At 42.2% G+C, this 22,330-nt stretch overlaps 1 protein-coding gene across 1 annotated transcript in view; it reads right to left on the minus strand.

The window, feature by feature from the left end:
• The window catches only part of Colgalt2 (collagen beta(1-O)galactosyltransferase 2), a 104,207-nt gene that overhangs the window by 14,347 nt on the left and 67,530 nt on the right, over positions 1–22,330 (minus strand). The window contains exons 2-7 of the mRNA XM_059280901.1: positions 21,632–21,742; positions 18,401–18,518; positions 16,602–16,736; positions 12,855–13,059; positions 8,623–8,742; positions 3,130–3,206 (exon numbers count right to left, since the gene is read on the minus strand). Coding sequence (XP_059136884.1) covers positions 3,130–3,206; positions 8,623–8,742; positions 12,855–13,059; positions 16,602–16,736; positions 18,401–18,518; positions 21,632–21,742 — 766 coding nt within the window. The remainder of the gene's footprint in view (positions 1–3,129; positions 3,207–8,622; positions 8,743–12,854; positions 13,060–16,601; positions 16,737–18,400; positions 18,519–21,631; positions 21,743–22,330) is intronic.

The raw sequence follows: 22,330 nt of genomic DNA on the forward strand, positions 1-22,330 counted from the left end.
GCCACTAAAGCCTCAGGGACGCTATTGCAGGTAAGGTAGCACTCCACGTCTATTCATTTGTTTAGGATAGTGTAAACATGCGGCTGTGGGTGTCGTGGCACACGTGTGGAGCTCAGAGGACCACCTGCAGGAGTTAGCTCTCTCTTTCTGTGTGGGTCCCAAGGATCAAACTCACATCTTCTAGCTTGGCAGCCAGTCCTTTCGTCCACAGAATTATCTTGCCAGTCTGTAAGTTTAACATTTGAATAAGGGCCTCTTGGCTATGAGCGGTAATGAACTGATTTTGAATATTAAACTATTCAAAATTGGGAGATGTTAACTGCCAGCGGGAATTTATGTCGCCGTGAAGGAGAATCCTATGGGAACAGGACACTCATTTTCCCTCCTGATTAATCAGGGAACAGGGCAGAAGACACTGACCTCCTTCTGACTAACCCTCTGGGGGGCTCTGGGGACGTCATGGAATGCCTCTGGGTCGTTAGCTCTGCTATCTAGAAAAGGAGAAGTTTGAACACACCCACCCCTCAAGCCCTGTACATGTGAAAACTTGTACATATCTGTTTTATAATAACATTGTTATTATATTCATCTTATAGTCGGATTGGGGCTCAGATTGTACTGTATTGAGTTTTGGCTCAGTGATCATCCTGAATATAATTTTAAATACATGTTTTAGGAGGATCAGAAATTACATTAACAAAGCTTTCAATTTTCCCTTGCAAAATAGCCTCATCTCTTCCAACACAGATTCATGGGAGCAACAGAATCCCTTTGCAACATCTCTGTTTGATGGGGCTCAGCAGGCGTGTGCAGGATTTGACTTCCCTCTTGGTTTACTTAACTGGATAATTATTAACAAGACAAAAATGCCATCTTTCTGTGTGCCTTATATTTGGGACTTCCTAGCTTAATGCACTGTGTTCTTTCCGGCTTCTCTCTCTCCCTCTTTAGAATCCTGTCCAGGCCTATGCTCCATTCCCCAGTTTTACAGACATGGGAAGGAAATGGCACATCCCTTGTGCAACCCCTGCCGAGTCACCTGGGGTCACCCGAGGAGCAAAGCAAAGCAAAACAAAATAAACAGACACGAATCCAAAAAAAAGTCCCCTGCAAACCAGAGGCCTCCAGTCGAGGAAGCTTTTAGTAAATAATAGTCCTGTCCTGGGCCCCGCCAGGGCAAGGGCAATGGCAATGAAGCCAGTGGCCACGAGGGAAAGACACAGACAGCTCGCTCATACTTGGTAAACAGAGCAAAGCCCTGAGTGCCAAGCGCAGCCAGACACCAGCAACCAGGTCACAGCATGGGAGGGCGGGAAGGGCCTCTGACACCCCTTTTCCACAGCCCATGTCTGCTGCAGACAGAGAGATGATTATCCTGGGCTGTGGAAAGCCCAGTCCCGGCCCGCCTCACTTTCTAGGGCTGGCCTAACACCACCCGTCCTGTCCTGCCTGGGGCGGAGAGAGAGGAAGGTCCTGGTTTTGTTTCATTTGCTGTGATTGGTCCTCACCGAAATATGATGCCAGGAGGAACATGGAAGATACTGAAAGACACTTGGGTGTTGTTTCCTAGGGAATGAGGAGAGTCTGAGAGCAGCACTTACTAAGAGGAAGCTGTGTGGGAGGGGAGGGAGTGGGGAAAGAGGAGAGGAGGGGAGGGGAGGGGCCATCCCAGGTAGGGCCCGCCCACCCTCGTGGCGCTGGTCAGCCCACCCTTGTAGCCCTGGTCAGTTTTGAAAGTGATTCACTATTTTTAGTAAATAGAAATAGACTCAATAGGGTCTATTTATACTTTGCTACATTTAAATTCATCCCTCCCTCTTCTGCTTTCTGTGGAAACAGCACAGTCACTTTTTGATATTCACAAAGTACCCATTCCTACTTGGAAGTCTAGCTTCAAGTCAGTTTTGTAGAAGAGACCCCAATTCCTAGTTCCTTTAGCTCCTTGGGATGGACATGTTTGGGGGATACAGATGTTAATGTTCTGATGTGATGAGGCTCTTTCCTCCCATTAAAGTGTATGGAGTTCAAAGCACAATGCTTGGCTTAAATCCAGAACCTCTGGAAGAGTTCTGTCTCAGTTTGTGGACCCCTGGCAGGTCATGGCTCCAGACCACAGAACTCCTCAGTACTGACTGGGCTCAGCCACACAGACTCGTAAATCTAGCCTGCTGACCATCTGTCTGTTTTACATACTACCAAGAAAAGCACCTCCTTATAGTCGGCTTCTCTTCCTTCCTTCCTTCCTTCCTTCCTTCCTTCCTTCCTTCCTTCCTTCCTTCCCTCCCTCCCTCCCTCTCTCCCTCCCTCTCTCCTTCCCTCCCTCCTTCCTTCCCTTCTTCCTTCTTTTCTGCCTCCCTCCATCCCTCTTTCCCTTTGTCCTTCCTTTCCCTCACCACTCTCCCCATTTCCCTACCCTTTTTCTTTCTCTCTCTTCCTTCCCCTCCCACCTTTCATTTGTGGTGGTAGGAACTGAACCCAGGACCTCACTTATCCTAAGAAAGTGCTCTGTCACTGAGCTAACCGCCCACCTCTGCTGAGTTGTTTATATACTTATAACTGCACAGTAGACACAGTCCTAGGGAACTACCAAAAGTTCCTGCCTGCCGAAAGACAGACTTTTAGAACGTATTTCTCTCTTCACTTGTCCTTTCAACTCTGCCCTCCAACCTTGTCCCGTGGAAGGAAAGCAGAAAGAAAACAAAGCATAGAGTGTTCTAGAACAGTTTCCATCCGCTCAGCTACGGCAGAATAAAGTTCATGTCTCCAGAACCTAAAACATACATCCTCCTTACCTTACCCTTGAACCTCAATAAAAAGCTTGGTAAAATACATAGCAAATTCACATTCATTGCTACATAATTCCTTTTGACTCGGTTTTCTACGCTCCTCCTTTGTGAAGACCAGAAAAGAGAAGGACAACAAACCCAGGTCCCTCGGGACCTTTCCAGTTGCCAAGCTTGCCTGCTTGCTCTCAGACAGATGTGTGGTCTTCTGTTTCAACGTGAACACACAAGTCTCTGCATACTGTGCATATTCACACACACATACAAACACACACACACACATACACACACACACACACACACACACACACACACGAGGGGTGGGTGGAGGGGGAGACTTTCCTACCTCATCAAATCCCATCTTGTCTGGATACTTAGGGACCACTGACACAAACTGGGAAGGTTCCATTGGAGGATTGTCAACTGGAAGACAGAAGAACAGGGTGCTTTGTTAGAGAAAGGGTCAGGGCATAGACCTGCACCAGCACCCTAGTCCCTCGGACTGAGACCTACGCTTGACAACCAGGGCAGGGACAACTGTTCTGTGCTTCCTCCAGCAGCACCATCCACACCCTGTCAAGACCCCCTTTTCTCATCTCACCCTTTTCTTCACAATTCCAATCAGCTTGTGTCCCTATCATGGCATTAAAGTGCTTCTTATGAAAACCGATGACAGCTCTCTCTCTCTCTCTCTCTCTCTCTCTCTCTCTCTCTCTCTCTCTCTCTCTCTCTCTCTCTCTCTCTCTCTCCCTCTCTCTCTTTTCCTCCACTCCTCTCTTGCTCTCTTGACAGGGTCTCACTCTGTAGCCCAGGATAGTCTGGAACTTGCTATGTAGCCCAGGCTAGCCTGAAACTCTTGATCCTGTTGCCTTAGCCTCCTAAGTGTTAGGATTTCAGACACGAGCATCTGGTACAGTGTTCCTAGTTTGACATTACTGAGGATCACTTCTTCATCCTCATTTTACTTGGCTTCCCAACAGCATTTGGCTCTTTCTCCAAACACACCTCTTTATTAATTCCCGGTTTTCTGGCTGTTAGTCTACTCTGGGGATCTGTCCTCTTTTGTTTTACTACATGAGGTCACACTGTTCCTTGGTTTCAAGTATCTTTGTGGTGTTAATGATTCTCAAATGTCTCTCTTGATGGAATCTCTTCCCTGAACCCATAGATTCATATATCCACGTATCTCCTTGCCTCTTTACTCAGACATGCAATAAATACTTCAAGCATACACAATGAAGTGAAGACTTTTTCAACTCAATAACTTATATGGACCAAAATACTGGAGTCATTCTTAATTCCCCCTTGCTTTATGGACTGCCTCCAAGCCTCTATAAGTACAATGGGCTCTGCCACTAACATGTACTTTAAACCTGTCTGTTTCTCATTACTTCTTGCTACAGCTCCAATCTCAAACACTAACATCTCTCAGCAGGAGAGATGTATTAATCCCTTATACTCTAATATCCACACCACAGCTTAAGTGATCTTTCTAAATACATAAATCACACCACACCATTCTATGGGTTCACGTTACTCTCAGGATAAAATTCGAATTCCTTGCCATGGCCAGTGTGTTCTGCATCCATCCATGACTTCATCTCCCTCTACCCAGATTCTCATTCCCCACCACATTGGCCTCTAGCCCTGGAACACTCCCAAGATTTCTCCTCTCTAGTGGTCTTTATATGTTTTGTTCTTTCTGCTTGGAATTTCCCCCCCCCAAAGATTCATGTATCTGCTTCCTTGATATATTACCTATATCTCTGATAGAATATAATTTCTTGGTGGCAAGGTTTTTGCTTGTTTTGTTCATTGCTGTATTTCATTACTATGGAAAATTATGCACATCCATAGGTTGAGCGAATATTTATAGTTTGACCATTTTTTCCCCCTAAAGCCTTCATTAGTTCTTTAGGATGGATATTCTACTTTTTCTGGATTGTCTAATTAAGGACCACATCAGTCAAACCATTTCAACCTCTTAAACTTTATTTACTCCTAATATTTTAGTGCACTTTCTTCCAGGATGGAAATTCCTTGTCTGCTCAGTCTCTTTCCTCATCCTGTAGTGTCCTGACCATATCAATCCTCTTTTCTGAGCTACCAACTTCTATCCAAGATAGCTGAAGAAGCATCAGGTCTGGACGTGACCACACAGGCCACAGTGACTTCTTTCTGTCTAGATTCCTGTTGCCTTTGCATCTGCTCCATTCACGGCACACTATACTACTGGGGTCTTTTTTAATATTAGTCTTGTCTTCTCAACTAACCTGTGATCTTCTGAAAATAAGATGTTTTGACTTCCTAGTACCTTTGTGGAGTGACTAAAATCACAGGTATGGATCCCACATCTAGTCACTGAAAACTACATGATTAATGCTTCAATCATTCCCCAATAACTCTTCCAGGAGCTGATTTCTACTGCCTAGTGAACCCCAAGTCCTGTGTGGTTTAATATCTCATTCACCTCTAGTTAGAGATTTCACAGCTCTGATTTCATCATTACCAGCATTTTACCCTTCCTACATGGGCCTTCCATTCCCAGTTTTGCATTATAACCACCAACCTTTTATCTTTAAGTGGAATAAGGCATTAAGAGTGAAAGACAGGTTTGAATGAAAAAAATCTGTGAGTCTATTTTTAGATCCCCTGAGTTGCCTGTGAGTTTCCAATTGATTTAATATTTCAGTTATGTCCTGTATGGTAAAGTTCAGGGTGTGAACTCTTAACAAAGTTAAAACGAGATACAATAAATGCAAGAATTAAATAAAATGCCATAGATAGACTGCTCGGCACGTGTGTGGCCATGCACAAGGAAAGTGTAGTGAAAGGTTGGACCCACAGGCTCTTCTCAAGTGCAGTCTACCTAGACTAGGGGCTTGCATATTTGGAAGTTATAATCATTAAGATCTTTATTGACCATATGTACGAGAACTTTTCCTATGCCCAGGCATGCGGAAGAACACAATGGAGCACAAGGTCTGCTGGGTCACTCTGTGAGCCGACGCTGGGAGTCAAGGCTGCCAGCCATGACATGGCAATAATAAGGGTCAGCACTTTCAGGAAGCGCTGAATGGAGTCATAATAATTGTCACCCTTCATTATTTTGTGAAGCTGATTATGTATGTGTGATGTCACACTTCCTTATTTTCAGTAGCTGATTATATATATATATATATATATATATATATATATATATATATATATATATGTAATTTTTACTCTCAGTCCTGCAAAGTTAGTTATCTTCACTTAACAAAACAAAACAAAATAAAAAAACCCAAAACTAAAATGTTTCTTTCTTCATAAGCAACAGAGCCTGGGTTTAAGATGAGTTTTCTGTCTCCGGGCTCAATGCTCTTGTCAGTATGGTTTTCCTTCACTTATTAATTTATTCAAATGTCTGGCCATACACTCAGGAAACATTTGTTTGCTCCCCACCATATGCCATGCACTATGTGAGGTGTTTGAGCTACAAGGCAATGAGATACCGAGCTTGTCTCTTGGGGCCTGGGGCATGTGAAAGAGGCAGGAACAACATAGAGAAGAAACTCTCAAAAGCAGTGCTTGGGGAGGCGGGGCGTGGTGGCTCAGTAGGTAAAGGACTTGTATGTGAGCATGAGGACCTGAGTTCAAATCCTAGAACCTTGGTGAAAAGCCAGGGATGCTAGTGCATTCTTATAACCACAGTGCTGCAGGGAGAACTGCAGAGCTAGGCAGGGTCCCTGAGTCACTCACTGGTCAGGCAGCTCAGCCGATCGGTGAACTCCAGGTTCAATGAGAAGACTGTCTCAAAAATAAGGTGGAGGTGCTGTGGATATCTGTATGCTGTGAATGTGTTGCTCTGATTGGCTAATAAATAAAGTGCTGATTGGCCAGTAGCCAGGCAGGAAGTATAGGTGGGACAAAGAGAGAGGAGAAGTCTGGGAAGTGGAAGGCTGAGTCAGGAGCCGCTGCCAGCTGCTGCCATGAGAAGCAACATGTAAAGATACCGCTAAGCCACGAGCCACGTGGCAAGGTATAGATTAATAGAAATGGGTTAATTTAAGACATGAGAACTAGATAACAAGAAGCCTGAGCCATTAGGCCAAATAGTTTAAATAATATAAGCGTCTGTGTGTTTATTTGGGTCTGAGTGGCTGCGGCCCCAGGCAGGACTGGAGAAAACTTCTACTACAAATGGAGGTGACAGAGGAAGACAGACTTTGGTCCTCTCCCTCCACATGTACACATTTACATCCATGTATACACACGTGCGTACATACATAAACATACACACTGTACACACACAGAGAGGTGGGGAGGGGATTCTTGAAAAGCATTCCTAAGGACTGGTCCAAGAAATGCTGTCAGTGGGTTAATCCTCATTCTATCATTAGTTCATCTGTTCATCCACTCAGTGGTCAGCCGGTAACTACTAGATCTCTACCAGGAGGCAGTGAGCAGTATCCTAAGTGCTGAGACTAACATGGTCAAAGGTCATTTATGGGTGAAGAGACCGGGAAAGAGGTATTCACAGGCAACTCAGTGGATCTACAAAATAGGGTTGTGGGTTTTTCCTTAAAACGTCTCTTTTGTCTTTAAAGCCGTAGTCTATTTCAAATCCCTAAATTATCTCATTATGCTCATTCACTCGTGGCCAACTCTTGGCTGCATCTTTCTTGACTTGGTCTTCTCACATCTACATCCTGCTTTCTATTACTCCGTTTGAAAAACTCTTTTCCATTTCTGTAACCAAAGCTTTAGTTCAGATTCTAACCATCCTCTGCCTAATGTCCAAAATATTCTTTTCAGCTCTGGTGTAGACCAGCACTCACTGTTGGCTCATATCCCATTTGTTTATTCTGATTCCCTAGAGTGATCTCTCTAAATCTGAATTTCAACTGGCATCTCTTAGCTCAAATTCCTTCAAAATTTCCTCCCTTCAAGAACAGTCCAGTGTCTTCTAAACCAGTAGAAGTCCTCCGCTTGGTGTCTGGCCACTCTCCAGACTCGATTTCTACTGTGTCTCCTACCCACTTCCATTGTGATAGTCACAGAAGAGATTCCCGTTGGGAAGCCACTGCCAACACACTCTCCAGAACTGATGGAGAGGTTACCTTTTCTTCTTTGGCCAGCAGTAAGTTTACCTACTGATGATTAAATGTAGCCATTCTGAAATTATACTCAACTCAGGAAAATGACAATACAGTTTTTAAGGACATGGGATTTGGAGACTCCAAGTTTGGTTCAAATCTCAATCTGTCATTAGGAGAATGATAGAACTGTCTATACTTATATTTCTTCAACTTTATTTTGGGGAAAATAGTTACCCTTCATGGTATAGTTGTGATGATTATTGAGAGAGTATACAAAAGGTATTCAGCGTGGTGTATGTTACATCATAAGATATTGTTAAGTTGAAGTTATAATTGCTGTTCTTGTGTTAGTGTACACACACACACACACACACACACACACACACACACACATATGAATTTGCCCTAGAACCTTAAAGAAGTGTCTTTCCCAGAGTCATATAATTAGAAAGTAGCGAAAATAAGATTTAAATTAATTCTACACAGCACTGTTATAGCATTTACGGCATCATAGGACAAGTATTTACTCATGGAACCAGCTATCCACCAAAATAGGAAGCTCCCTGAGGACAGTGACTTTGTTATATCTGCATCTCATAAGAAAAACTTAAGAATTTCACAGACCGATGAGTATCCATGCCTCAGCCAAGACAGAATGATGGCCATGAGATGCCAGGCCTAGAAGAGGAGAGCCATGGTTGGTTTGGTTTCTGTGACTATGAACTAGGCGTTGTTACCCTGGATCCCAGCTCACTCACTCATTGCTTCTATCTGCACGTGGATGAGGTTCTCGATGTCTTCCTGCAGCGTCTGATGGGGCTTCAGGGGGATGGGCAGGTAGCCATAGTGTTCTTTGTTGCAGAGGTACATCTGGATGCCTGAAGGTTTGAGAGAACCGAGACAACCAATAAACACCACACACACTTCCTAGTAAGAGAGGGAGACTGGACTGTGGCTGACACTGAGTTCAGCACAGAAGCCGAACAAACGGCTTGTCTGGGGGAACTGACTATAGAGCTTTGCAATGTTCTTTTATTAAAAAAATTGAAACACAGAATTGGAGGTTCTTTAAAAAAAAAAAAAAACAAAAAAACCCTGCGCCATCCTTCAGTCCAGAGGAAATTGATTTTTCTTTCTGAAGAAAAAGCGCATTTGTGGCATGAAATGCACAGTATAAAGGCATGAAGCAATCAGGCAGGAAGAAGAAATTCCCGTTCCAGAGAGCAGAATGGAACAGTCTAATCCACCTACAGGAAATAAGAAGAAGACGAAGAATGAAATCCATATTTGACATGAAAGCACACAGGAAGAGCCTACAAGGCCGACAGATTATTAAAGCTAAATCCAAGCACACGAAAACAAAACACTTAGAAGGTACAAAGGAAATTTATAATTTCCCATGATTCTCCTTGGCTTTATTTTTGTCCTGTGCTGGCACGAATTTGGAGTAACCAATGAACAGAATTCTCAAAAATAAGTCCATAAAGGGGAAAAATAATCCTTCCCATCAAATCCTATTAAGAACCTGCAGTGTGGCAGAGCCAACAATGTCATAGTTCTCTTATATTCAGTTCTAGAATTCATGGTGAAACTATAAAGCACCTCTGTTCAGCCAGCCAGGTAGGAAGGAGGACTCAGGATGGTCTCATAGTTCCAGCAACGGAACCAGCTTACTCAGTTACAAGGACAGACCTGCCAAGCTCTGGACCGTGCACCCAAGCCTCTGATTTGTTAATTGCTACAATCAGCTGTGTTTTCCTGAGGACATTATCTGCATTGTGACATCTTTACTTGGGGCAGATGAAATTTCCAGCAGTCAACTACATCACGCGCCAAGCCAGGTGAAGCTGTCTTCTGGCATTAACAGAGAAGAACAAGGAAAGAACAGGGCCTTTGTCCTCCACCTTTACTGGTTCTGGTTGGTCTCACTAGGTGCTGTCTCCTCTCCTGTCTTCTTCAATGGAACTCACTAGCTGTGCTATTTGCTCATGTGAATTTTTCTGGGAACTACAAACCGGAATGTGACTATTTACAAAGTTGTAATGAACTAAGAAAGTAGAAAGAAAAAAAGACTTACTGTTTAGGCTGCCTCTCTATTCTAGTTAGACAAACCCCCTTTTACCATTTAATGCCCCAAGGCTTCCATACAAAGGGATATGATGCCAAACTATCCATCAAATGAGCAGATATAAGAAAGATGTTTTCAGACATGAAATGCAAGTCCATAAAATATTTACCTCCCATCACATTTTCTCAGAAAGTTACTAGATGATGAAGAAAGAAGAAGAAGAGCAGGAGGAGAATAAGAAAAAGGAGAAAGATCACCATGTACAAAAAGACTCAAGACCCAAGACAGGTGATGCAGGACAGAAGCAAACTGTGTCCCAGGCTGGTGGCTGTGACAGCTCTGACATTAGAATGTGTCAGAAGACTTCAAGACAGACATCTTGGGATCCTCTAACACGCAAAAGGGGCCAGCTGATAATTATGAATACTCTAAGAGCTTGAGAAAATGAATAATTAGTTTTCATTTGTATCCGTGATCTCTCTTTCTCACTGTGTCTCTCTCTCTTTCTCACACCCCCCCCCCCACACACACACAGAGATGTGTCGAGAGAGAAAGAATTACTAAGTCTGATGAAGGAAAAATTTATAATGATCTTGGTGTTTTAGGATCATCCATCCAATAAAAACCGGCAACATCTTTTAAAAAGATTTAATGATTTTTATTTATGTGTATTTGTGAGTGCCTATACGTATGTTTGTGTGCTACATGTGTGTGTGTTACCCAAAAAGGCCAGAAGAAGGCATCCATTCCCTGGAACTGGAGGTACACGCAGCTGTGAGTCATCATGCAGGCGCTGGGAACTGAACCCACATCCTCTGCAGGAGCAGCACATGTTCCTAGCTACTAACCACTTACCCACCCCCAACACTAAGCATGTTAAATTACATGGAAAGGACAAGGTGGGAAGGAAGGGTGTGTTTCCACAGAGAAGGCCAAAGGGAAGTGAGCTAACATATCATCTTCTGTAATGGAGAGTTGATTTTGAAAAAAAAAAAAAAAGAAAGCTAAAAGAAAGAAAGAAAAGAAGAAGAAAAGGGTGCATGCCACTTAGAAACAAAGATACAAATACTATGCCTCTACACCCGTCTTCAGGAGTGACACATTGTGAGTACTCATTTTAAAAATCATAAGTCCTGTCTTTCAACTATGTTCGTGGACAATATGATAAAAACAAAAACAAAAAAAAAAGAGATATGCCAATAATAAGGTCTCTGAGGGTATCTTGTAGTAAAAGTTTCTGGTGAATCTTTGGGAAGGAGGGGCAAGTGTTATAAAGAAAGTGCTTTATATTCCTTACGATGACACCAAACCCCTTCCCAAGCTCACATATACCTGAATAATGAAGACTGATAAATAATCTCTTACCTTGAAATGAAAAATTGGACTCAGGCTCTGACTGATCCAGGGTCACACAGTAACTCATTAGTACCAAATCTTTGTCCTCAAGGGACAGTTCCAAGTTCTCTCTCTCCACCTGGAGCTTACAGCTTAGTCTCAAGACCATTAGCCCTTGGACTTCCATCCCTGCACCAGATTTGTGACTACCACAACGGATGCCCTAGAGGTAAATTGGCCTGCCCACCGCTCACGTTACTTATTTGGCTCACAGTGGATTATTTGGAAGATGCCTGGCTAGTACAGAGGAGGGTTCTTGTGGCCATGACACAGAAGTCCACTCCCTAGCCACATGGGAAGCCTGACACATAATGTATAAAGTCCTGGTGAACAGGCCGTATAAGCAGCAAAGATGGAAAGTTCCAGGATAGTCTGCATCCCTCTTCCAGGCCTTAACACCAGGGATCTTTCAAAATCATTTCCACTATAACTTAGGTAGCCATCATGAATTTATCTCACCATCTTCTTGGTTTCTAAACTCATTTTGTTAGAGGCTAAACAACCCATTCTAACGGGCCCTGGCTGCAGTCAGGAAAGCCTGAGGTGCTTAAGAAAGCTTTGCCCTAGTAAAGTCATGAATCTTCCTGAACTGTTTTTGTGAATTAGTCTCCCCAAGCGAATGGGAGGAAGGAAAAAGAGAAAAAGAAGAAAGAAAACCAAAACACCTTGCCTTCCTGTTGCCTTGGCTTTGTCAAGAAGCCCATAAAATCCAGTGGCCGTGGTGACTCACCAGGTACTTAAGTCTGGCTTCGCATCTCCTTCCACAGAGATGGAGGCTGAGATTGCTACTTCCAATATCTGTTCTCAAGAGTGAGAGAGTTGGGGTTTATGACCACACAGAATAAAGATGGCATTCTGAGCCTCTCTCCCAGTTAGGAAGTGACCTCTTGCTAGGTTCTGGCAAAGAGGATATGCACGGAAGTACTGTGTTCAACTTCTGGACTGTGCTCTGTTAAGGGCGGAGTCCTATAGTCCAGTTTCTGCCTTAATGTATGGTGCATCCTTGGTGATGAGGTACCTTTGGTCCTATAGTTAAGGGCAATGCCTCCTGAAGTAGGAAGAGATTGTGAAGATGGAATCTGGGCTGCTAAGAACTGTGGGACAGAGCCACTACAGCAGCACAGGTTATTTCTGAGAAGAAATAGTTCCATTTGTGAAGACTGGAGACTTCATCAGTATTGTTCTAGGTTCCAACTTAATAACAGGATTCTTGTATTTAGCAATAGCCATACCATCATTATCTCTAGAGAGCCAGTGAGATTTTCAAGACTTTCATCATCTCTGTCTCCCCATCAACTCAGATCCTTCCCAAAAGGCATTGGGGTCCTCTGTGGAGCCAGCCCTCGATCTTGATCTTTGGTGCCCAGGGACAGCACCACAGAGGATTCTGGCATGGTTACTACAAACAGTTCATTGCCTCTAGCAGACTTGAAATTGAGATTGAAGTGTTTTTAAATATGCACAGGACACAGGAACATGCCTTTTGCAGTGTTTCCATGGCAACCTACAGCCAAGCACAAACAGTACCTGCTTGCCTGCTGGAGAAGGCAAAAACGATGATGTCATCAAAGGTCCAGGTGTAGTCCTGGTGTGGGGGGTAGAAAGCCAGCTTGTTGGAGGCCTCTTTCCTGAGGTCAATCAGGAAGGTAGAGTGGACCATGGGGACGGGGAAGCAGTCCATCCTCTTCCATTCTCTAATCTGAAGGTAGTCTGGTGTCCGCTTATAGAAGCCCTGGAAGAGAGCAAATAGACCACTGTTCTGTCAACTGAAAGCATTGTCAGCCAATCATCTGCCATCACAGGTCAGTAGAAACCTCCAGAGCATCTCACTCTCCTTATCCTGAACTAAGAATCTCTAAATGAGCTCCAGAAATGAATCTGCATATAAAACACAGAGGGGATTGTTATCTGGAACCATTTTCATCCCATTTCTGTTGATTTAATGATTTCACAAAGTGTAGTACATGTAGGCTTATGATGAAGTGTAAAGGATTAATATTAATACAAAAGTGGGTAGAGCAGACAAGTATGAACACGTCTTCTGGTCCTTGAACTCAGCCTCAGCTTCTTATTGTTTATAGGTGTGTCCACCTTGCTATGCCTTCCCCTCAGCTCTGAAACAGGGACAGTCAATATCATCTACCCCAAAGGTTTTCCCCCCATACAGTTAAGTAAGTTGAAACTATGAAGTACTTCAAATAATGTCTAGCATCCAGAAAGCATTAACCAGGGCTGCAGAGATGGCTCAGTGATTAAGAGCGATGGCTTCTCTTCCAGATGACCTGGGGTCAATTCCCAGAATCCACATAGCAGCTCACACTTGCCTGTAACTCCAGTTCCAGGGGATCTGACACCCTCACACAGATATATAAGCAAAACATAAATGCAATGTACATAAAATAAAAATTACTTAAAAGAGAGAAAGCATCAACCATTATTGGCTAGCATTGAAATGACTATGTTACAGTTGACTAATGTTTTTGAAACATACATTATTTCCATATATACAACTGGGACTTTTTCAGTGCAGTTTCTGGCTTGATATTTCAATGAAATTTCAACTGCTTCACACTTTGGAGGGAATTTCCCCTACTCCTGTTTTAACACTTCCTCCTGTATAAAAACATGGGACAACCCATCCTCTCACTTTGTGATTTTCAAGAACCTTGGTGTGACTCAATTTGTTTCCCATCCAAACTTAATTTCATTCAACAAATACCCATTGAGTGCCTGCTGTAATCCAGGCATTGAGATAAATGATGGAGAGTTAATAAGTGAGATGGTACGGGATTGTCTTATGTGGGGTGTAGAATCTTGTAGAGGATATCTACTCCAGTGGTACTAGACATAAAGACCATGAAAACATTCCAGGAAGAATGACAATATATCTTACTAAATACTTTAAAGTATGGAGAAGCTTTGAAAGGCCTTTACAGGATGTGTTGTAAGGAAATGGAGGCTCAGTGGATCAACCGGAAAGTTCCACAAGACTACCATTGTGAAGCACACAACGCTCAGTGGACCCATGAGTTTCTAAGTCTTCTTTAAGCACTCCTACTCCATCATGGTGCATTTCTGGTTGTGACGTCAGCACCATGCAACAGGCACCACATCTTCTTCTACTCCTGTGATAAACGTTCAGTGTGTAGAAGTTAGCTGAGTTACTAACCCCAACACCCCATATGATAAGGTCAAAGGACCATAAACCGAGACTAGGAAGATAGGAGTCTTACAATCATCCTAACCACTTGCTAGCTATTTAATCTTAGAGCACTGGCTTCGCCTAACGCTTCAGCCTATGGGAGTTCTTTAAGGGATAATGGGGACATTGGCTTTTCAAAGGGCTCCCTACAGACTCAAGCTAATATCATTAGGATGAGAAACTTGGAAATTTTAGGAGGACTATGAGTCATTGAGTGTCCTGAGAGAGAGAGGATGGTAGGAAAGGAAGCAGAGAAAAAGAATTAATATGCTTCCCAAAGAGAGGTGGACACAATAGTTGTATCATTTTTTCAAAAGAACTGAAGTTTATTGATCATAGGTCCTGTTCATTAGCCAGGCAACACCAAGATGACTTTGTTTTGGATGTGTTTAAAGGCTCTGGAGAGCAGGGCTACCTTGAGCTTATGAAGTCATTGGACATTTCCGTTCCTGTCCAAGTTGAAAATGGACTAGGGTGGAAGAAAGCCAAAAACAGATGAGGATGATTATAATTGGCCCAGGTTGCACAGAATTGAGTTTTTCCTCTGAAAAATAAATGAGCACATTCCTCCTACTCACTTTTAATAAGGAACTAAGAACAACTTGGAAGCTGCAGTCACTGGGACAACCTCCTCCCATTGCTGTTGCTGGTGGCAGAGCAGAACTCACTAAAAACAAGCCTCAAGTGGCCCTGCCACGTGGAACATTGAAGATTGTTAATGGAGAGTTTATGCTAACTTAATATGTTTTCTCCAAAGAAACTGAATAAACTTTCTCCATATCAACTTGTTGTCTCCTTTAAAGACGAGTGGATAGCAAGGGTCCTTCAAAATCTCTTAGAGTCAGGGAATATAATCAGAACAAAAGAGGAATTCCTGGACTTGTGCTATGTTGGGACCACTAGTTATTACATTTTCAGCAATTTTGCAAGCCATTGGCGATGTTGGTAGATTAAAATATGTAAAAGCAAAAAAGCCATGTCAACCCTTACAGTTCTGGTGAGCACTCCTTGTTGTCTGAGACAAGGTCTTATAAAGTAGTTTAAATTAGCCTTGAATTCTTGTTTTCTGTTCTGATTATTTGAGACAAAATTTCCGTTTAGTAGCCTAGGCTCTAACTTCCTTATGTAGATGAGGATGGCTGTGAATTACTGACCCTTCTTCCCGTACTTCCAAAATTCTGGGGTTATAAACATTCACCATCATGCTCAACTGGTCTTGAACCTCTCTCTCTGTCTCTCTGTCTCCTGTCTCTCTGTCTCTCTGTCTCTGTCTCTCTCCCCGTCTGTCTGTCTGTCTGTCTCATGGATCATGTGAGCTCTCAGCTACTGCTCCAGCACCATGCCTGCCTGCTGCTCTGTTCCCTGCCATGATGATCATGGACTAACCCTTTGAAACCATAAGCAAGCCCCTAATCAGATGCTTTCTTTTAAGTTGCTTGGTCAACTTATAGCAATGTTTGTGTCTTCTCATAGCGACTAAACAGTAACTAAGACAAGTTCCAAGAAATTCTCTCAAGGAAATCATATATAGACACAAAAAAATTTGCATCAACAATGACGGTAATTGTAATTGTTAAGATGTTGGAAAACAACTTGAATGTTCAACCAAGAGGAAGTTTAAGTAAATTACAGATAGCCTTTGATCGTGATACACTCATTAAAGAAATGCAAGTGCGTATCTGTGGTGTTGGTACAGTGGTGGGATGAATATTTTTGGCTGTTCTACTTTAAAAAAAAATTTTTTTTGTACTTCTAAGTTTTTTCTGATGTGTTTTTATATTGATATTTTAATCGCAAAAAAAACCCCAACAAGTTAATCCCCAAATTGGATAAAAGGGAAAACAAAATCTGGTATACTTATTGATTAACTGAAGCTTCTAGCACTAAGCTCTTTAGAATATTTGGTTGATAATAATGCCCACTGGGTTGTGGCATTTGATGTAGGTTTACCCCTTTCTTCAGTGACACTGGGATGTACGTGTGTCTAAAGAGGGGATGAGAAAGGGGGACTACTATTGATCTGGTCCTGCCTTGTCAACACTCGCATCCTCAATTAGTTAACCAAGACTTGCCTGAGGCGTGATTCCACACCAGAAGTTAGAGTAGAGGCCTCGGGACTCCAGCATGGGGGCCACAACGGTTTTGTTTTCTGCAATCATTAGGGTCAGGGTCCGCGGATTAGTCAGGAAATTGTCGACATCTATGAACTAGGAAAAGAGACAGACAAAGTCAATGACTTAGGGCTTAATAAGTCAGCACGTGAGATCTGGAGTCAGTTCTTAGCGCTACCCTCCTTAGTGAGAACCAGTGCTGCCTGGCAGCTTTCATCCAGTCAGATGGCCTCGGTCTGACTTCCCAGGAAGTTAGACCCACAGTGTATGTACCCACAGTGGGTACATATGCACAATCAACAGGACACAATTTACACACCGGTAAGTGACTTAGGCTCCAGATGTTAATGGTTCCTAAGCTCCTACAGACCCATGCAAATATATACCTGGTGCCCACTCTCGGTGCCCAGGGGTAGACCTGTTTAGGTTTTCAACAGTAGTGTCAAAATGGCCCATAACATAGCCCCAGTGCTACTACAACGTCACAAACAGAAATTTTGTTTAAATTACATTTTATCAACCCATGCAACCAAGTATCATGCTTCTCAGCAGAAAATTCATGTCAGCACTGACTCATTTATAGAGACAGAATCGGATTCTATCGAAGAGAAATGTTTGCTTTAATAAAGCCAAAACAACAGATTTTACATTTTATGTAATTACAATTTACAAATAATCAGAAACACTTATGTCAATCAATTTGTTTATGAAAAATTTATAGTTTAGCATTTGTAGATTTTCATAACATTTTAGTGGTTACATGTAACACTAAATATTATAGTACATAAAAATGTCTATGAAGTTACGTGTGTTGACAATGTTTCTAAAACATCCTCAAGCTGATTTTTAAGTGGACAAGGGACCAGAGAGTGCCATAGATTAGAAACATTCATTTCCTATGAGAATCAGAGTCTTGTGAAAGCAGATACCCTTAAGTGTAATATGATAATACTGGCATCATTTCTAATGTCACAGTGGAAGCAGATACCCTTCAGTGTAATATGATAATACTGGCATCATTTCTAATGTCACAGTGGAAGCAGATACCCTTCAGTGTAATATGATAATACTGGCATCATTTCTAATGTCACAGTGGGAACGTGCTCAACAAACTCATGGAGAAAAAGCTTCTGTCTGGGAAAAGGGATAGTGGCTCGTTTCTCCCATGGCAGCAGACATCCTTTCCAACTGAGAGGGTTCATCAAGGATGAGGGTGCAGGGACTCCTAATCACTCAAGCCCAGCATTTGTTTGAACCACTCTCCAAGCTCTCAGGACTGTGATGGAACCCCCTCAAGGAAAGAAATGCTGTGTGAGAACCAGGTGGTGTCCAGAAAAACAGGAGATTCCAGTTCCCAAATCACCCCATGGATAAAGGGGGGCAGAGTTTCAGACATGTTCATTTCAATCTCATTTTATATAATCATTTTCTTATTTCTTTAAAATTCTTACAAAAGTCATTAAGACATTTAATCTTGCTTCACCTACTGAAATGATTCAGAGTTTCTTATGGCCTGTGATATGAAACAAGTAGTTCAGAAGCCTCATCGTCCACACAACCTACTGAAAAATCATTCCAAAGGGGATCTGAGATGAAGTCCAGGTATTGTAATATTTAATCACCAAAAATTTCCCTTGAACCTCTCACGGGGGCGGTAATGCCTAAACAAACGTGTGTTTTGTGTGTTCTCTGGGTACCACTTCTTGGCTATGGATACACTTTGGAGAACAGTTGTCAAGGAGTCAAGCATCTGTTTTTACCAGGATGTAGTCTGACCATTTTTCCCTCGCAGTTCGAAGGGCTGCCTGTCGCAGTTTCATGACGTGGGCAAACCGGGAGCTTGGCCAGTGCTTTGGTCCGATCTCATCAGGGTAAGACCTAAAAGGAGAACTTGCAGTCATTGAGTGCCTGCGCGAACGTAGCTCACCCTCAGTGTTGGTGTGCACTGACTTCTTCCACCATCACTATTGGAACCAGGAACAGGAGACTAGTATCATCATCATTCCCATATCACAGACAAGCAAACTGGAGCAATGGCAAATTAAGCAATCAAGAGTCTTTATCTGAAAGATACCAGTGGGACTTCCTTCTCTTTCTCTTTGTCCTCCTTCCCTTCCTTTTTTGAGATGAAGTCTCACTATTGCCGAGGCTGATCTTGAATTCCTAAATTTAAGTATCCTCCTGCCTCAGCCTTCTAATTATAAAGTATGTCATCGCTGCTGCGCCTGGCTTATCTTCTGTGGGATTTAAGTGCCTTATGTAGTAATCTTACTATTTTCTCCATTTCAAAGATGGCAGTACTGGCACAGAGTGGTTAATGTTACAGTAAGTGGCACTACCAGAACTCATATCAGGGCAGTTACTACCCGAAGCTTATATTCTTAGATACTTAATACATCCTATCAAATAAATGTGAAAATACAGGGCAAAAGTATGAGTTTCTTAAGAAAATCAAAGGTTTATATTACTTGCTGGAATCTCAGTAAATGGTTCAATGAAGTTTAATTGATCTGCCTTATGTGAGGTGAGGGGATGGAGCAGGCACATAATGTTCTAGGGATTTCTGTTGACATTCATAAGAAAGCTAGACCAAGACTCTTAAATGGCCGCAAAAGCAAATGGTTCAGTGAATGCTCTAGATCCATCTGAAAGCTCTCAGCTTAGATGGATATGGATTTTGTCACTCCAGCTGGCCGGCACTTCAAGTTCTTGGAGGTGTGTGGGCAGTATGCTTGCCTTAATGAACGGAAAGTCACAAACACTGAGACTGTCACGATACAAATAACGTTATATAACTAATAAGCTACATACAACCCAGGAAGTCTCTGGAATGTCTTCCTCAGTTACTGTTCCAGTGGAAATTAGTGGAATTCCTGTTTTTTCTGAATATATTGCCAAAAATAATGCCTTATGGAATATTTTTTCACACTGACCTTGGCATATAATCTATAAAGTAAAAAAAAAATCTGGCTACAGAGAACATATCTGGGAAGCAAAGTAGTGACATAAAATCTACCTGTGTAATTTTTTAAATTTAGGCTAAATTTCATCACAAGAAACACCAAAGTACTGTTTAAAATCTTTTATAGTGTTCAAACTTAATTGATAAATTTGCTTAGTATGTGGATCATAGACTTGGATTTTAGATGTCATATATACACGTTTGTCTTCAATGTGTATTTGTACATGCATATAACAGAGACTATGAGAATACATTTGTTCTGCAATGGCATTTGTCATTATTACTATACACATTTGGCTTTCAATAAAGGCTTTTCCTGTGCAGAAACCCAGACTACTTATTCATTCAGCTTCCATAAATCCTCAAGTTGGAATCACAGTGGTCTTGGGGACATTTACAATTTTATGTTTTAAATACATTTATTCTTTATTTTCTTCACTCATTTGTCCAGCAAGTTTTGATTTGGTGCCTGCTAAAAATACAGCAATGAAGGAAAATATAAAGTGTTTGCATATTGCACCCCCTGCCAAAAGCTCACAGTTAATTTCAAAAAGCTTGGACAAATCGTAGCTATTAAGGCTAGCTCAATGTATAATGTCAAGAGGATAGCATAGAAAATAAGCAATCTAAGTAAAAGTAAGATCTACACACTTGAAAAAAAAACTCCCACTTTCTCTAGTACCTGTGATTTAGGATCAGAACTGGTTACAAAGAGAGAAAAATCACTTATAGGACCTGCCTCAGTAGGAGTTGGGAGTTGGAAATAAACTTGGCACTTTAGATAAAGCATATTTTCTATGCGGAGGAACAAGAAATATGGGAATCTTGGATGCATGTCTCAGGTGTTAGAACTTTGCTCTGTATGTTCCTGAGTCTTTGCAGTAAAGAAATGAAGTTATTTCATTTGTATCTTAGGAAGACTTCTCTCTGGCACTGTGATAGCTGATCCTGATGACCAACTTGACTGGATTGGGAGACACCAAGGGGATTAGTAGAGTACACTTGGAGGTGTGTCTGTGTGTGTGTTTCCAGAGATGATCGGCTCGTGGAACCACAATTGATGGTTAAGACCCACCTGAAATGTGGGCAGCACTGAAATAGACCTCAGAGGCCCATGTGGAGCAAAGGTAGAAAGAGGAGAGAGCCAGACAGCACGTGGAGGCTCTGCTGTCCCTGAGCAAGCGCTGTCCCCCTGCCACCAAGGAACTCGGCCTTTGGCTCTTCAGCCTCTCCACGGAGCTGCGAAGAACTCGCCAGCTGCTCCCAGACCTTCAGCTGGGGCTGTAAGTTCATTTCTCTTGTCCTAAAGATTCCAACTTCATGGACTGAGAAACTCCTAGTTTCTCTGGTCACTGAGCATGCAGACAGACAAACATTGTCGGGTTATCTAGTCTCCAGCCCATAAACAAGACTAAAAAAAAAATCACCACATACATAATATTCTCTGTATATACTAAGACATTTTTCCTATTAGTGTTCTTTCTCAAGAGAGTAGAGACTAATACAAATATGTGGGATGACTTGGAGATGGAAATGACTAAGAATTTGCTATGTTAAGACTGAAAAAGCCTATATGTCCATCATGAGAGCATTGGTTAAATAATCACGATATATATGACAGGTACTATGCAGTTCAAGGTGAGGAAGGGTCGATGCTTGCTATACAATAATCTTCAAGACATAACTTTAAAAAGTAAGGTATGTATGGAAGATATACAAACTTTCGCCATTATTTCTTAAAAATAAAACAGTTCATACTTTAAAAAAAGTAATAAATAAACTGCTATTTAAAATACGCACCATCACCATTATCTATAAGCTGCTGAAAACCATAGGTTGGCTGTCAGCTCAGGAGTAAAGAGGAAGAGGGGGTTGTGAAGATCTGTTAAGAGGGGAAAAGGCCGAAGCAGCAACTCAGATGCAGAACAAGTGGCAATAGAAATCTGCATGCGCCCTCAAGATCGGAAGCCCAGGGGCTGGAAAACCAGTGCTGAGGAAGACGAGCCTGCGAAGCTCTCCTGTGACTCACTCTGGTTCGTCCATAGGCCTCCACTCCACATAGTGATACTGTCTCTGCACGTTTTTCAGCCACTCCCTGAGTATTTCCGTTGTATTATCCACATTGTGATCAGTAGCTGCCCTGCATGAGAAAAGGCACAATCTGATTCAGTCACATCATTTTTAAAAAAAAAAAAAAGGAAAAATCCCCAAGACCCCAGATTAACTAAGATGAGAATGAGGAGTCCTGGGAGGTGGACTAGGGAGAGCTAGGTCTTTAGTCATTCTCATGGACCACACTAGACAGGACGTCTGAAGTGAAGGGTGCTACTTCTTATCTTCACGCTGTTAGAACACAAAGCGCGGCTCAGCCAACTGTTGATTCCACAAGCGGTTCTATCAATACTCACAAGAAAGTGCTGAACGGGAGTAAGTACGAGAACGGGTTACCCCAGAAAACAAACTTCCTGTCCAAGATGGACGCTCATCTGATTTTACTAACACTTACCCTTGTCTAAGCAAAACTTGAGTTCTATTTTCGTTTCAAATCCAAGTTAAAATCACAACAAAATATTTAGTCAGGACTGCTTTCGTCATTTATATGGAGGGGAAATCACAACATTTCCCAATGTAAAACTCAAAATCTAAGGTAGCTTTACCTATTTGGGACTGGCTTTCCCATCACTTACCCAAAGTAGAGTATCTGCAAAATCCTTCAAATAATACATGC

The sequence above is a fragment of the Peromyscus eremicus genome, chromosome 15, assembly GCF_949786415.1.
Source record: "Peromyscus eremicus chromosome 15, PerEre_H2_v1, whole genome shotgun sequence".
Classification (NCBI taxonomy): domain Eukaryota; kingdom Metazoa; phylum Chordata; class Mammalia; order Rodentia; family Cricetidae; genus Peromyscus; species Peromyscus eremicus.